Source organism: Achroia grisella, unplaced genomic scaffold (genome assembly GCF_030625045.1).
Source record: "Achroia grisella isolate CSIRO2021 unplaced genomic scaffold, CSIRO_AGI_Agris_v1 utg546, whole genome shotgun sequence".
NCBI lineage: Eukaryota > Metazoa > Arthropoda > Insecta > Lepidoptera > Pyralidae > Achroia > Achroia grisella.
The window spans coordinates 4,743,908-4,758,711 of record NW_026712931.1 but is presented as its reverse complement, the minus strand read 5'-3'; the positions used below and the strand labels follow the sequence as shown (position 1 = coordinate 4,758,711).

General features: G+C 31.5%; 1 protein-coding gene across 4 annotated transcripts in view; it reads right to left on the bottom strand.

Moving 5' to 3' along the window:
• LOC131848251 (breast cancer anti-estrogen resistance protein 1) overlaps positions 1-14,804 on the bottom strand; it is a 64,913-nt gene that overhangs the window by 6,340 nt on the left and 43,769 nt on the right. For 3 of the 4 annotated variants that reach the window (XM_059198049.1, XM_059198050.1, XM_059198052.1), the window contains exons 2-3: positions 1,939-2,079; positions 234-374 (exon numbers count right to left, since the gene is read on the bottom strand). In XM_059198049.1, the coding sequence (XP_059054032.1) occupies positions 234-374; positions 1,939-2,079 (282 nt within the window). Of the gene's footprint in view, positions 1-233; positions 375-1,938; positions 2,080-4,023; positions 4,212-14,804 lie in introns of those variants that run through there. The other variant, XM_059198048.1, reaches the window with a different exon arrangement.

The following is a 14,804-nucleotide window of genomic DNA, read 5'->3' as shown; positions in this document are numbered from 1 at the left end:
ATGTTATCGTAAGATTGTTAATTCAGTTAATTAATAATCTATCTTGTGAGATTGTATATTATAAATAATGTAAAATTATTATAGTGATAATTTTGTGAAATACCGAAAATTAATACGTTGTATTGTAAGTATAGCGCAGTTCATAATTTATCGACAGTCATAATCTCGCGAAATAGATTATAATTGACAGAGTTCACAATCTTATGGAGATACATAGAGAATGTAACACATACTTTAGTAAATGCTGGTGACTGTTGTGTGGGTAATGGTTGGTGCGCTACAGGCGCGGGGGCACGCGAGCGCCTCCTCTGCATCGCTGCGGTGGCATCGAACACGCCTGCCACCACCTTTAATCTGTTTCCCGGACATATTCCCTGTAAATAACAAATCAAATCAGTTATAATCGTTATTTTAATTCATCATACCATCATAAGTATCGAACTAACTATTCTTAGCTTTTAATGACCTAAGCAGTTTTGATGACATTTGGTATTGAGATAAATTGGACCTTTGTGATGGGCATGGAAAATGAAAGTCTGTATGCCGAATTAATCATTAAGTACGATAATTTTTAAGTACGAAATAATTTCTAAATTTTTGCTCAATATAATTCAATTTTTAAATAACGCTATTCGAATTATTTATTATACGCAAAGTCGCAGGCTTAGTAAGGAGCGAGGTGTTTTTAAACATCTAGTTCATTCCTAATAAGGCTAGGCTAGGCTTTTTATAGCATCCCACAGGCAGAAGTAGTTAAATATTTTATTTATGAGTATCTTATGAAGCAAATCCAATTCAGAAAACGAGTTCCGACATATTCATCCAACACATAATTGTACTTCTATCCTGGCCCACTTACAGTAAAATATTATGATATACTGCATACAATCGTTCTGGATTTCTCGTCTGTATACTCAAAATGCCCTGACTGCCTTTATGGTCATTAATTTATAAACGCAATAAAATATATAATAATCTCGTGTCACAGTGTTTATCCATCCTCCGAAGCAATTCGACCAATTTTTATGAAATATTGTCGCATATTTGGTAGATCTGAGAATAAGTCATAAGGTCATCCTTTTTATACAACCAGATAATATTGGTGACCCATTCAGAAAAAGTGTATGGCTAAATGCCGGCTCGGCTAGTATTTACATATAGCAATACAATAAAAAAGAAACGTTCCGTGATTGTTTTGCTAGCTAAACGCTCGAGTCATCGGCCTACTCGGGATCTTAATTGACCTTTTGTACTTTATGGTTATTACAATAAATACCTATATATAGAACTCTGAAATGCCACGACTAGTAATTTTCTGTGTTTTTCTTTACATTTCTATTTCGTTACCGGACTGTAATTTCAAATGTTTTCCGGCTGTGAATTGCTACCAACATCAGTCATTTATTGCGTTTTATTTTCGCGTAATTAAGAACGCATTAATGTCCTACGTGCACTGTTTAACGTTTAAAGAAAGATTGTATTGAAATGAAAATAAGGTACGAACTTTGGAATTTGCATTATCGAATTATCTAGGTGTATATAATTATTAATGTGACGCTAAGCCAGTTTTATCAGTAGCATTCTAAATATACGTAAAAATAAAAATTATTATTATACAAGTTCGATAGCGACACCTAAGAATTTATCTAAATTGTTAGCCAACGAAGGCTTTGTACAAAGTGATCTAAAGGGGTACATCTGTCATATCTATTTATGATGTCCTGCATTTTCCTTTGTAAGCTGCTTTTCTCTTTAAAGAGTTAAGTCAGAAAAATTATCAAGTACAAGAACGCATTAAAGACACTATAAACGCCATGTGACGACGTGATGTTTGTAGTGCAGTTCTTATCTAGAATGTTGCCACTGTCTTAATAAGCCCTCTTGTTTACCACTCCAGTTATACATAAATAAATTAAACGGATTGTTTCTCATATATACCTGTCTGCCTCTAAGTGAGCACAGCCACCAGCCCTCGCTACCGCCTGTATTTTGCTCCAATACTGTGAGGAGGTCGCCACGACGGAAGGCCAGCTCGTCGGGCGACTCGGCTATATTGTCATACAACGCTCGCGCCATGCACTGCAACAATAAAAGCAATTTGTTAGATTTTATTGGAAAATAATAAATTAGTAGAAATATTATTGTACATAGATATCTACTATGGGATTTTATTAATAGAAAGGGAGTTCTAAATTTAAAATTAGTAAAGTACTTAGTAGGAATATTGTAGTATGTAGTTACCATATGAACTTTTTTTTTTATAGAAGGAAGTTCTCAATTCAGCTATTATACCTAGTTTATTTAGACTACTATAATCTTCTAGAAATTTTCCAGTTGAAGAATTTAAATGTCTCATGACTATCTGTTGTTGCTTGTTTGTTTAAATCAATATGCCTGGTATTGAAAAAGATTAATTCCGTAGATAAGTCTTTTTAGTTCCTGTTGTATCTAATTGTGTAGAGAAAAATTTATTGTTTACAATATATAAACAAATAAGTATTTAACGCGTAAAACATAATATCATATAGATATAGATAATGTTAACAAAAAATAAATTTAACTTTAAACATTAACGACCTCGGTGATTTAGCACAACGCTTGATTTTGATAGTGGGAGGTTCGATTCTTTCCATATGCAAACATTTGTTCACGTATGATGTTTTTATTGGTCTCAGTAATTCTATGTATATCATGTATCCAAATGTAAAATAAATGTATTTAAATAAATAAATAGTTGAATAACTAAAATAATTTTTCAGTCAGTTGTCTAGAAAACAAGATCTGCTTAGCATGGGTTTAGATAGCGCTGTGTGGATCATCTAGAGTAATAATTATTATTTTATTGAGTCGAAAAAAACGGGACTGTTGTTCTTTCAAACAAAAGTTATAAACCTACTATTAAAAGACGAGTTCGAAATAGCACCATTTATAATGTTGAGTATGAAGTATGTTGTCCTTATTAGAATTCGACACTAGCATTTATTTTTGCGGTGCATATGTTGCAGCGTGGCAGCTGCACCGGAGGCGGAATGGGTCCTAAATCAGGCGCTAATGATGGATTGCATTGTGCAACGTAGGTAGGTAAGTACGGCATTGCTTGTAATATTACTGTGGGCGACACCAGTTATTGATGCAGCCCTAGTCCGTTTCCGACAAAGCATAGAGCCAAAAATATAGAATTTATGCTTCGTTAGATCACTTATATTATTTCCTACCTGTACCCGCGACTTCTTCCGCGTGGAAGTTAGCTTTATTTCTCTAAAATAAAATATATTTTCTAAAATAAAAGTAACCAAGTTATTCCTTATTACATCAGCTACCTTCCAATAAAAATCCCGTCAAAATCGGTTCAGCCATTTCAGTGATTAGCCGGAATAAACAGACAGACAGAAAAAAATTGTAAAAAACGTTATTTTGGTATATGTACCGTATTTATATGCATTCATATGCATGTGGTAAAACACCGTTATTTCAATATTACAAACAGACACTCCAATTTTATTTATACGAATCGATGTATAGATTACCTACGCAAAATTACCTTCAAATGACCGACAAAAATAAAAATAGTTTAATAATGTGTAGGACATTAAAAATTATTCTTAGCTGAGTAGAAATAACGTATCTAAGATTTTATACCATTATTTTTTTTTATTATTATTTGAGTTTTATCTGTCTATTCTCTATACATATATTTAAAATAGCTTGTGCAACATTTAAGCCAGATTCTCAAATTTATCACCTTTTTAAAATAAATATCTACACTATTATAGCACAACAGTACTTAGGTTCAACGAACTAACTTTTCTTACATACCTACTACATTCTCGATAACATAAATTTATATTTTTTGTAATTACTGTACGTAAATATAATAATAACAAAAACTATAATATATACTATTCATTCATTTAATTAATCATTAATTAAAAGTATTCAATACTTATTATTTAAAAATCTATGACTAATATTATAAATGTATAAATTTATAATACATATTAAATTACAATTAGGTATACCAACCACTTTTTGTGACACATCATGTCCAGTGACGCGCACATAATAATAAGATCCTTTACAATTGCACATGATCACAATATCTAACATTCAAAATTCCGCCACTTTTAACAACAAATTAAGTATATAACTCTATATATACTTTACAACAATTCACAAACTTTCCCGCGCATTACAAACGCGTCTTAACAGCAACGTGTTTGACATAACACTGACCGAGAACACTACACGACATAATCATCCAAAATAAATTAATTGAATTTGAATCATAAATTCATATTACAATTGTGTTATATTCTATTCTATTAATTTAATACCTACGTACAGAGTACGTGATTCAAGGATGACGTCAGCAAAGTGTATGATTATAAAGGTAATATCTAATAATTATTAAAGCCATAACATATGTCCGGTGCACAAAACCTACCATTCTTATTCATAAAAAGTCAAATATATAAAAAACCTATTTTAACTGTAGAAGTATTTTGTATTTTTCGTTTAATTTTCTTAACCAGAAGAACATGATAAAACTATATAAAATGTATTTTTGTTAACTAGACAATAATCTAAATATATATAACTCAAACGTGACTGACATAGCGATCTATCAACGCACAGCCCAAACCACTGGATGGATCGGGCTGAAATTTGGCATGTTATTACGTAGGGATCCGCTAAGAAAGGATTTTGATAAATTCCACCCCTAAGGGGATAAATTAACGCGAGCGAAGCTGCGGCCAAAAGCTAGTACATATATAACGTATATAAATAATGTCAGTAAAAAATCCTCATGACTATTCCTAGGAATCAGTGTTACTATTAAGTTTGTTATAATTGCCCATGTCTCTACGAAACCATCGTGGTTGACTCGTCGTAAATTCGCCACAATCGGCTAACTGACCTCCCTTTATCTTTACCCCATATTCAACGTGTGCTGCTTGCGTATTGCCTGTGGTTGCAAGCACAATACCATTATTGTCCAATACAATAATATGACATGAATTACAAAATTGTTTACATATTCTTCAAAGTGACTGTATTTACCTATCTAATTTCAATAATAATAAGATAATCATATCAGGCTATTAATTATAGAAATGTATCATAATATTATTTATCGTCTTTGGAGTAACAGTACCTAAAGGTAAAATTACCATTATGTAAAAATACACTTTCTTTCAGCCAGTATATTTCATAACGAGTTGCCTTTTCTATAAGTAACTTAGTCTATGCTCTATGGGATATGCGAAGAAGATAAGCCGGATCCTATGAATCATACTGCACAATATTCACGGAATTGGCAGCCATTGCGCGGGCGCAGGCCGATCATCTCAACATTCTCCATGCACGTAACCGTATGAGTGAGGTCATTGTCTGACCTTTAATTCACAGACCAATGGACAAACAAGTATAATGAAATGAGTAATGTAGAATAAATAAGGAACTGATCAAACTTTTTACGACGCCGTTACAAACGTTGAAACAGAGTAAAAATGTATAAGGTGAACTGTGAATGAATAAGCACTCATTCAAATTTTTCCGTCCAATTTAATTTATATGTTTTGAGTTTTTAAACTACCCAAACTATGGTATAACACCATGTTAAATAAAACTTAGTACACCCTAGAGTATTACTTAAACAGAAGACTGTTTGGCGATTTATCAATAACATTATAAAAAAAAAGGAAACGTAACAACTGTTAAGTTTTTGATATTCTCAATTGAAGATAGTTAAAAATATTATTAAAAATAGCAACTAATAAAAACAACCTAAGCTCAGTTAAGAATAGAATTAATGTAATGAAGATTTCCAATACCAAAACTGCTACGTCTTATGATCGGGTTCTCTGTGTGTAATTATTATTTTCTTCTATCCATCATTTTCGCGATAAATCTTAACAGTTGCTTTATAAATAGTTAATAACAGTTTAAATTATAAATACGTTCTTTATTCATCCATTTTTATTATTCGTCTCATATACACGTCATGCTTCCATTTTTGTTTTGTCACTGATCCATAATGCTAATTACATGACTGATCAACTACATATGTTTTCCTTTTAAAGTAATATTGTACCTACAAATTAATTATTTTCCTCTACGTCGTGATTCTTAATAAAATGACAAAACATCTAAAAGGAATACAACATTTCTAGGTCGAAAAACAATAGTTCATATACCTGTCTAGTACGAACATAATTTATATGAAGTACAATACTTCATATAATTTCATATGAATTATATTCGCAGACACTTTTTAAATGAAAATAGTCACATATTTGTATACATCTAACTAATTTGTGCACCTACATAATATTGCTGCTCTGCCAATTTGTTGTCAAGATTATTTCTTTTTTTCATTGGTCAGGGACAAGAATTGAAGCATATAGAAGCGACTTTATCTCCACAAGATAGAGTGTAAACTTTCCAAAGGATATCCTTACCGATATGATGTGTGTGGATAATATGATGAGTGTCAAAAAATGTATATGAATTATTATTTTGCCTTTAATAATATACCAATTACAATTTTCCACTTGGAAAGTATTTTCAAATAGTAATTAGGTATATTCGACACCGGCCTGGCACTGAGTACTTATATTAAAAATTGTGGTTAACTAGAGATCTGTGTATAGACGCGACTGGCGCCAAATTCAGAAGTCACGCGTGGCACAATAAAAATAATGTGATCGCTTGGAATAAACAATTAATGAGTTCATTTGTTTTAATTAAATATAACAAAGTATATAAAGATGATTAATTGTAAATAACTTAAGACTTACAAACCACAAGAACGTTAGCTAACTAAACTATATAAAAATATAAGAACAGTATAATAATAATAACCTTCGACATCTCACACTGTCATTCAGTCTCAAGCTAAGTAGAGCTTGCGTTATGGTTACTAGACAAGTGATGGAAATACTTAAATACATTACTATTTTTTGTAAATACATACATAGTATACATAGAAAAAAAAATTTGGATACGCATACATAATAATAAGACATAGGCCAAAAGGATGACAACAACGCCATAAAGAAGCGATAACCATATTACTTTATATAAAAAAAAATAGTATATATAGAAAATACCTATATTAATACAAACAATTATGCTCATGTTTACATAGTGGTCATAATTGAACTCACGATCATTGGAAGTAAAGCAGTGTACTAACCGGCAGACCACCGAGTGTGAGTATAATGAAATTGCTTAATCGCTCATTATCTAATCTTACTTACCTTCACTACAGAGTAGGTAGCGTACGTAACTACTTAGTTATTTTTTAACCGCTCCGCTTGAAAACACGAATAGCCAAAAATACACGTAACAACTAATAATACTGAGTAATATAATTTGTTATAAAAATACAACACATTATTTTAATTATCACACAATTTTAAACCGGCGAAACTACATTGATGTGGGTGCTTCAATAAAGATAGACAATTAATATAAAATATGATTGTCAAATTATTATTTCTAATAATGGCAATAATAACCTGTATACTCACTTAGTTTTCACGGTTGAATAGTGGTTTAAGCTGTTAACATGTGGGTTGAAAATCAATGGATTGCAAAGGAACTGAATGGCGCTGCTGGCGGGCGGCGACCTACGAAGGTCGCCTTCTGCCGACGTAGTACGCGACGGGTTAACACGCATGCGCCCATGTTACCCCACTACCCCTATATACAGTCCTATATTTTTATTTCAGTTTTATATTCCGGTATTTACATCCGCTCTACATCGTTTGGGATTTCAATATATTGGGACTTCGCAAACAACTATAATTTTGTTCCACAAAAAATACGCAACGATCTTCACAAAGTGAGAAGGCGATCACCATGAATCTTTGAATCATATATGGGGTACAAGTAACGAGATAGGTCACTGGTTGGTGCGATTTCATATACATTAAAATAGTATCAGATACACAACTCATTTTCAGATTAAAGTATTACAATTTTTAATATAATAACAACATATACACAGCTTGTCTAAACATTGTCTAATTAAGGAATCTCCTAATCAGAAAGAATTCAAAATATATTAGGGATTACTTATATGAAAAGAAACTAAATTATATGAATAACACGAATAGTTTTTTTTTATGTTCCCGCGTAAACAAAAATCTACACACATCATGTCATTGAAAGCCACAGATAATAAAAATTAACGCGACACACCTTTTATCACAACTTTACGTTATATCATTAGTATTATAGTACCTAATGCGCTCTATATTCCGTAAATGCATAAACACAAAAATATTTGAAAACGTCCTTCTTTTAAATCTATGCAATAACTGTAAATAACCGAGATTTCTGTTTTACTTTTATTATACTGTAGGTCTTACATGCTAATTTAAAACAAAAGCGGTGTGTTAATTTCCTTACACTTAGGTACTACTATTACTAATAAATATATATACACTTACCATTACAAATACATAGGTACATAACAAGTTCATCTAATTAAACAAATATCAGAAAATTACTAGTATCTACTATTTACACTTACACATATACGTACCACATAAGTCATTTACTTTTCTACGAAATATTTATATGAGTTTTCCAGCTATAAATGGCAATTGAAAATAGAAAAAAAATAGCTGCTTTCATTGGAGTTTATATGTTTTTACTGGCTACCATTATCGACTGTGCAGTTTGCAGCAAAAAATAGCGTTGACAACTAACGACCTACGCGTACAATCAACGTGTCCGACAAATGAATGGATCAGGAAGCGTCTGCGCTCATTTTAAAATAGTCTTCTCCGCGAAGTGCATTTTCAATACAATAAAATTGTTGTCCGGCGCCTCGCGTCTAGACGCAACTATTTATTTTTTCCTTCTCTACACACATCTTATATTCATATAATATCACCAGTCAAGAGTAGTACTATTTGTTTAGATTTAATAATATTCTTCTTTAATAGTAATAGTAGAACACTATCTACATTTAAACCAAAATTATTGAGGGTTGAACAATTGAAGTCCAGTCACAATGCGAGTTTTATGACGCGTGGAGCTCAGATCTCCACCAACATCTTCAAAGCGCGAGACCACTAGCCTTGGTTTTTTTTATTTTTGCAAGTAGAATAGCAAAAAAGTAAAAATAAACAAACAAAAGTGGTAGAGGTCCCTTATGTACATGCATAACGATAGATTCCAGTGGAATGAGATGTCATTTGTACCCTGTAATTTCACTCTCACAACCAAAACACATGTTACAATGTGTTATGGATTTGCGTAAAATGGCAATATAAACGCCATCAGTGCCCTGACACCTAGAATACAATTTATATTTCATTTGTTATAATCTACTTTCATAATTGTATATGTATTTTAGTATCTATTTACAAATACTGCAAATCAGTGTGTTCTCGTCGAGCAAAATAATTACTGAATAGACACATATCACGGTGGCACATAAATTGTTTATATAAAAATGCAAACCATAAGGTTCCCATTTTACGATTATAATTAAAAGTGTATTTGTGTTTTTTTTTATTCTTATACGTATTTGTTTATACATAGCATGAAAATATGTTTTAATATGAATAAAGATTTTAACTATTTATTTAAAGCATATATCATATTAGTCAAGAGTTTTAAAATATAACTATGCCTAAAATAACAATATTATTACTAATAACAAATACATAAATATTATTGTATTATTAACCTTTTATAATGTTGTTTTTAGTCTACACAAAATCTCTTTCATATTGTGAATGAAATACATAAAGTAATAACATTCAATATTCAACAGGGTTGCTATCGAAACGTTCAGTCAACGACCTAGCCCCGTGTGATAGATAAAGTTACCCTCCCACGTGAAAATATACTAATGCTTTTATGATATCTATATATGATGAGATAGGAACTGATAGGCTGGAATCTCCATTACCTTAGAGAAAATGATGTTGAAGTGGGATCTGAAGTTCTATAGATATTCAATTTATACGATACCTTGTTGAATGTTAGCACACAATCACGCTATTTGCCTGGTCTAAGAAAGTCTGGTAAGAATCTAAAATTAAGAATTTATATTTATTTGATATTCAATCGAAACTTTTACCTCTTGGTTTGGGAAACTGAAACTATCAGACCGATAATAATTGTTTGGAATAGCGTAGAATGTTGTTACTTTATATCATATATATTAAATTGTCTTTTTTAATATGAATCAAATAAAAGATCACAAGAACTGAATCAAAGGATGTTCATAGTAAGAGGAAAATATCAATAAATGTACAATGTGTAATAAGTACACATAGTTAACAAATTTTTAGTATTCATTAATTATCTCGAATTGGAATTAAATTCTGAGGTTAATTTAATTTCAACTGAACTCACAAACCCATTTTTATAGATACTATGTAAATGTATGTTTCAGCGAATCTTAAGAATAAAATTTTTGACATTAATTCTAGGGTAATAACCCATTTAGATTTTCCAATTTTGGGAAATCCTGTTCCAATTGCAAGTCTTTATTATTATAATTCTATATTATTTTGCTCAAATGTAAGTTACTAAATAACATACTAATTATGTAATTTTAATATGCACAGGAAACTTGAATAGTTACTTATTCATTACCAATTTGATCTTCTCATTGTCTTGTAATATGAACTCATTCAACATTGAAATTACTTTTGTGGTTTGGGTATATTAACCACATCATTAATGTTATTTTCGTTGTTACACTCTATTGCAAAGCTGAGTAGGTAGACTAAAAGATATCTCCCACTCACCCACGCACGCAGTTATAAAGGATATTTACACAACTAAATCATTTCAGCAATGAAAATAGCTTCCGGAAATTAGAGAAGCAGTAGGTAACCTACCTATGTTATCATAGAAATAATAATTAGATTTATATACGAGGCGAGACCTACATTATATGTTAAAGAAACAATTAGTACTCATCATTATTATGATAAAGGGATCACAAAAATATTTATTGGAATTTTTGTCTGTTCGCCTGTAGAAAAATCAATCGCAGAAACGGATTAACCGATGGAAATGTTGTTTTCACAGCTATATTTTATATTCACAGCTATATTATATAGCAAACACTGCATAACATGTAGTTTACTTATAATTATAATCTACTTTTATTTCTAATATAATGTATAAGTACTTTGTCGCTGGCTCAGCTTTTTATGAAACTACTAATACCACACCACTTTACCAATTTGAATATCTTATGAAGCTGAGTAATGTAACCTCGTGGGAAAACATTGAAATGTAGGTGGTGAGGGTGCTGTATAGTTGAAGTGACCATACGCACCGTTTTAAACGAGACCATCTTTTACGGTTTGCGGTCCCGAAAAGAGCATAGAAGCCAAAATTGTCCCAATTTTACTAATCGCAATTTTATTAGTTTTAAAAGTTTGTAAATAATTGCACAATTAATGATAAATCACGATCGTGTATCTCTGCACTTCCCAAAGGATGCATAGCATTACGACCACCCTTTGCATCACATTTTACATATTAATAAAGCAAATAAATAAAAAATATAGATAAATGAACAGAAAGTTTTTTTCATTCAGAGCCAAGGCTGGTATTCGGTTTATTTCTCCGTAGCAATTTAATTATACCCCGTTTTGAGTGAAAATACGAATATGTCCCGTTTTAAGTCAAAATATGGTCACTGTTATGGATATTCTACCTACTCGTGTTAATGTTCCCAGTGGTCTGTACATATGATATGTGACGCCTGTCCAACATGGTAAAACATTGTTTGGTCACAGTAAACCTGCGATAACGTTTAGGCTATTACGTTAATTTGTTTTAGTTGCCTCAGTCAACGTTTTGTAGTGAGAAAAGGCATCTTCATCTAAATTAATCTATAATAATAAATATTTTACTCTAAATATATATATGTATACAGTAAGTGTATATTCGTTTCTTGGCTTACTCTAAATATTTCGGGCACTTCTTCCGAACCGTTTATAGGTACTAAACGTTGATAAACGGTGATATTCGACGCCGGTAGGTCGCCAGTATGGTAATTTTTTAAATGGTGACTTTTAATATAAATTATACCTGTGACATATAATTTAGATAAAAAATATATTGTTACCTGTTTATATGATTTAAATGGGTCTTAATTTATCTGTACCTACTGCATTTAACATCCAAACCGACCGACCCTCCCATTCTTAATTTAAAAATAAATTATAAAAAGTTGCCATTATCAAAAAATTCAATAATAATATCACCAGGGAGACAGCGAGCATTTGGACAACGAGGGGGTGGATTGAAAAGGATCCCTTCCCGACGCGGCGGGTGGTGAAGAACGAGGGAGCCGTCGTCGGCAATACCTAATGCAATTTACAATTGCATACTGTAGTTATGAGGACGCGGACCAAGAGTGGATTATTTTTTTAATCTTTTTGTGCCCAGCAAGTACTTTCTCATTTAAATGTCAACGCCATACAACAAAATGTTTGTACATTAATATCTATACTAATTTTATTCGGAGTTTATTTAGTTTTCAATAGAATCTTATTCCTTGTAATGGTTTTATGCCGAATATTTACATACCTATAATTAATTTATATATTAATAAATTTACATCTAAACCATTATGAAGCGGGAACAATTTTTTTTTATTTTATGAATGCACTCAAAAACACCTTTTCACGTGTAAAACGCAATGTATATTATAAATTTGTAGAATGATAACAATTAAGTACATCATTTAAAATATAAGATTCCTACAAAAAGTAAAGAATTCTAAACTAAACCTAGATACTAAGCGTAATCCCAATCCTACATGGATTTTTTTTACTGATGATATTGACGATTATATTATAATAAACAATTCTACCTTATGACACTTACATATAACTCTAATTAATTACAATTATTTAATTAAAAATTATGTTTTACGTATTTTATTATTATAACATTAATTTATTCTTCTTCAAGATTATATTCACTGAACTGCGATAATTAAGGAATCTGTGTCCCCGTTTCCATCGCCCAATTACCTATCTGTCGCAAGGGAAGATGCCAAGTTGCAGTCTGCGTCTGACACTTGTGGCTCAACTGTTTTGGCACACCGCCAAAAGTTATACTGTTACGTGGTACAATACACCACCACGTATCGTGATGTGAACAGAATATAAAAGTTTTGTTGAACAATAAAATTACGGGTACTAAGTGTACCTACTGACTTAATTCAAGATCTGTACAAACAATCATAACATTATATAAAAAGTAGTTTCGGTTTCACTGGCATGAAATTTGCTGCAACAATCTAACATTATATATGTATGTGTAAACTAACTGTGCCCGCGGTTCACTCGCGTAAAATTTGTTGCCTATATGTTATTGTGATGTATAAGGAACTGTAAAGTTTCATCAAAATCCGTGCAAAAGTAACAAACATTCATCCATCCATCTATACATCCATAATGACAAACTTTCAAGTTTATGTCATGTAGGTAGATATTTTAGTAATAAGTTTAGGGTAAGCCACACTTTTTGTAACGACTAGTTGAAGAATAAACGAGCTGTGATACATTACCGTGTCTCATCGGTTCATAATATAAGTGATATAAAACAGTGAAATAATTGAGTCATTATTTTCTACCTATTAGACTGTCTACGATATTCAACCCGTATCTGTTTAATACCACAAAGAATTTTTCTCGACAAGACCTAGAATACTAGCTGTAAACCGCCATATTGTTTGCTCTTTTTGAGATAAAAGTGTCTGTCGTTATACTATACTATTTTCATCCAAATTTCGTGAAGATCTCTTCAACCGTTTAGTCGTGTAAAGATGACAAACAGACAGACATACATTCGTGTTTATTATCTTTATATATATTAGTATGTTCGCAATATTCTGACACTTTTTCATTAATTATTACTTTTAAAGTATAAATCAGCATCACTTACATTATAATTCGCATGGAGACATTAAACAAAGTCTTATTACTGCGTGCGAATGAAAGAAATACAATATTAAACCAAATGGCTATAAGAATTTCATCCTAAATCGGGTACTTTAGCTACACTAGCGACTTCTATCTGGTAAGAAGCAATCTTACCCCGTGGACCGATAAATACACATAATATACTGTCTAGTGGAGACCATCTGCCTGCAAGTTGCAAATTTGCATAGACAATGGCGGGATATAGCTGTAATCTAGGTCGGCGTCCTATTGGATGCTGAGATTGCGACTTGCTAGCAACGTAATCTATGTACGTCACATCCCGAAACTATTACAGTAGCATAGTATATGATAAGTAAACGTTTTATACATTACTAGCCACGCGCCTCGGCTCTTTTAATTTCTCCCACTTTGTGTTATAACGTACAAACCTTACCTTTATCTTTTGCTGGAAACTGCTTTAAAATCCGATGCGTAATTTAAAAGATATACGTGAACAAACAGCGACTTAATTTTATACTATGTAAAGATGTTTCAGTCTATAATCATTATTAAAAGCATTTACAAGCGCGCTGTTTTCGCGTTGTTTTAATATAAGAGATATTATTATTTTATATTGTAAATATAAAATAATACACCAAGTGTTTCTATGCTTTTATAACTCTAGGTACAAATTAACATTTATTCCACTTGTTCTTTTACTTGCGTCCTCAACCGTAATTTACATTTTGTATCAATAGTTCCAAAATTAAGCATTAAACCTGGAGTTTATCATGCAAAGTTGTTATTATTTATTCACTAACAACAATATCTACCAAAACTACTAATTCTGACGAATTGTTATTACAAATTGATAATCTT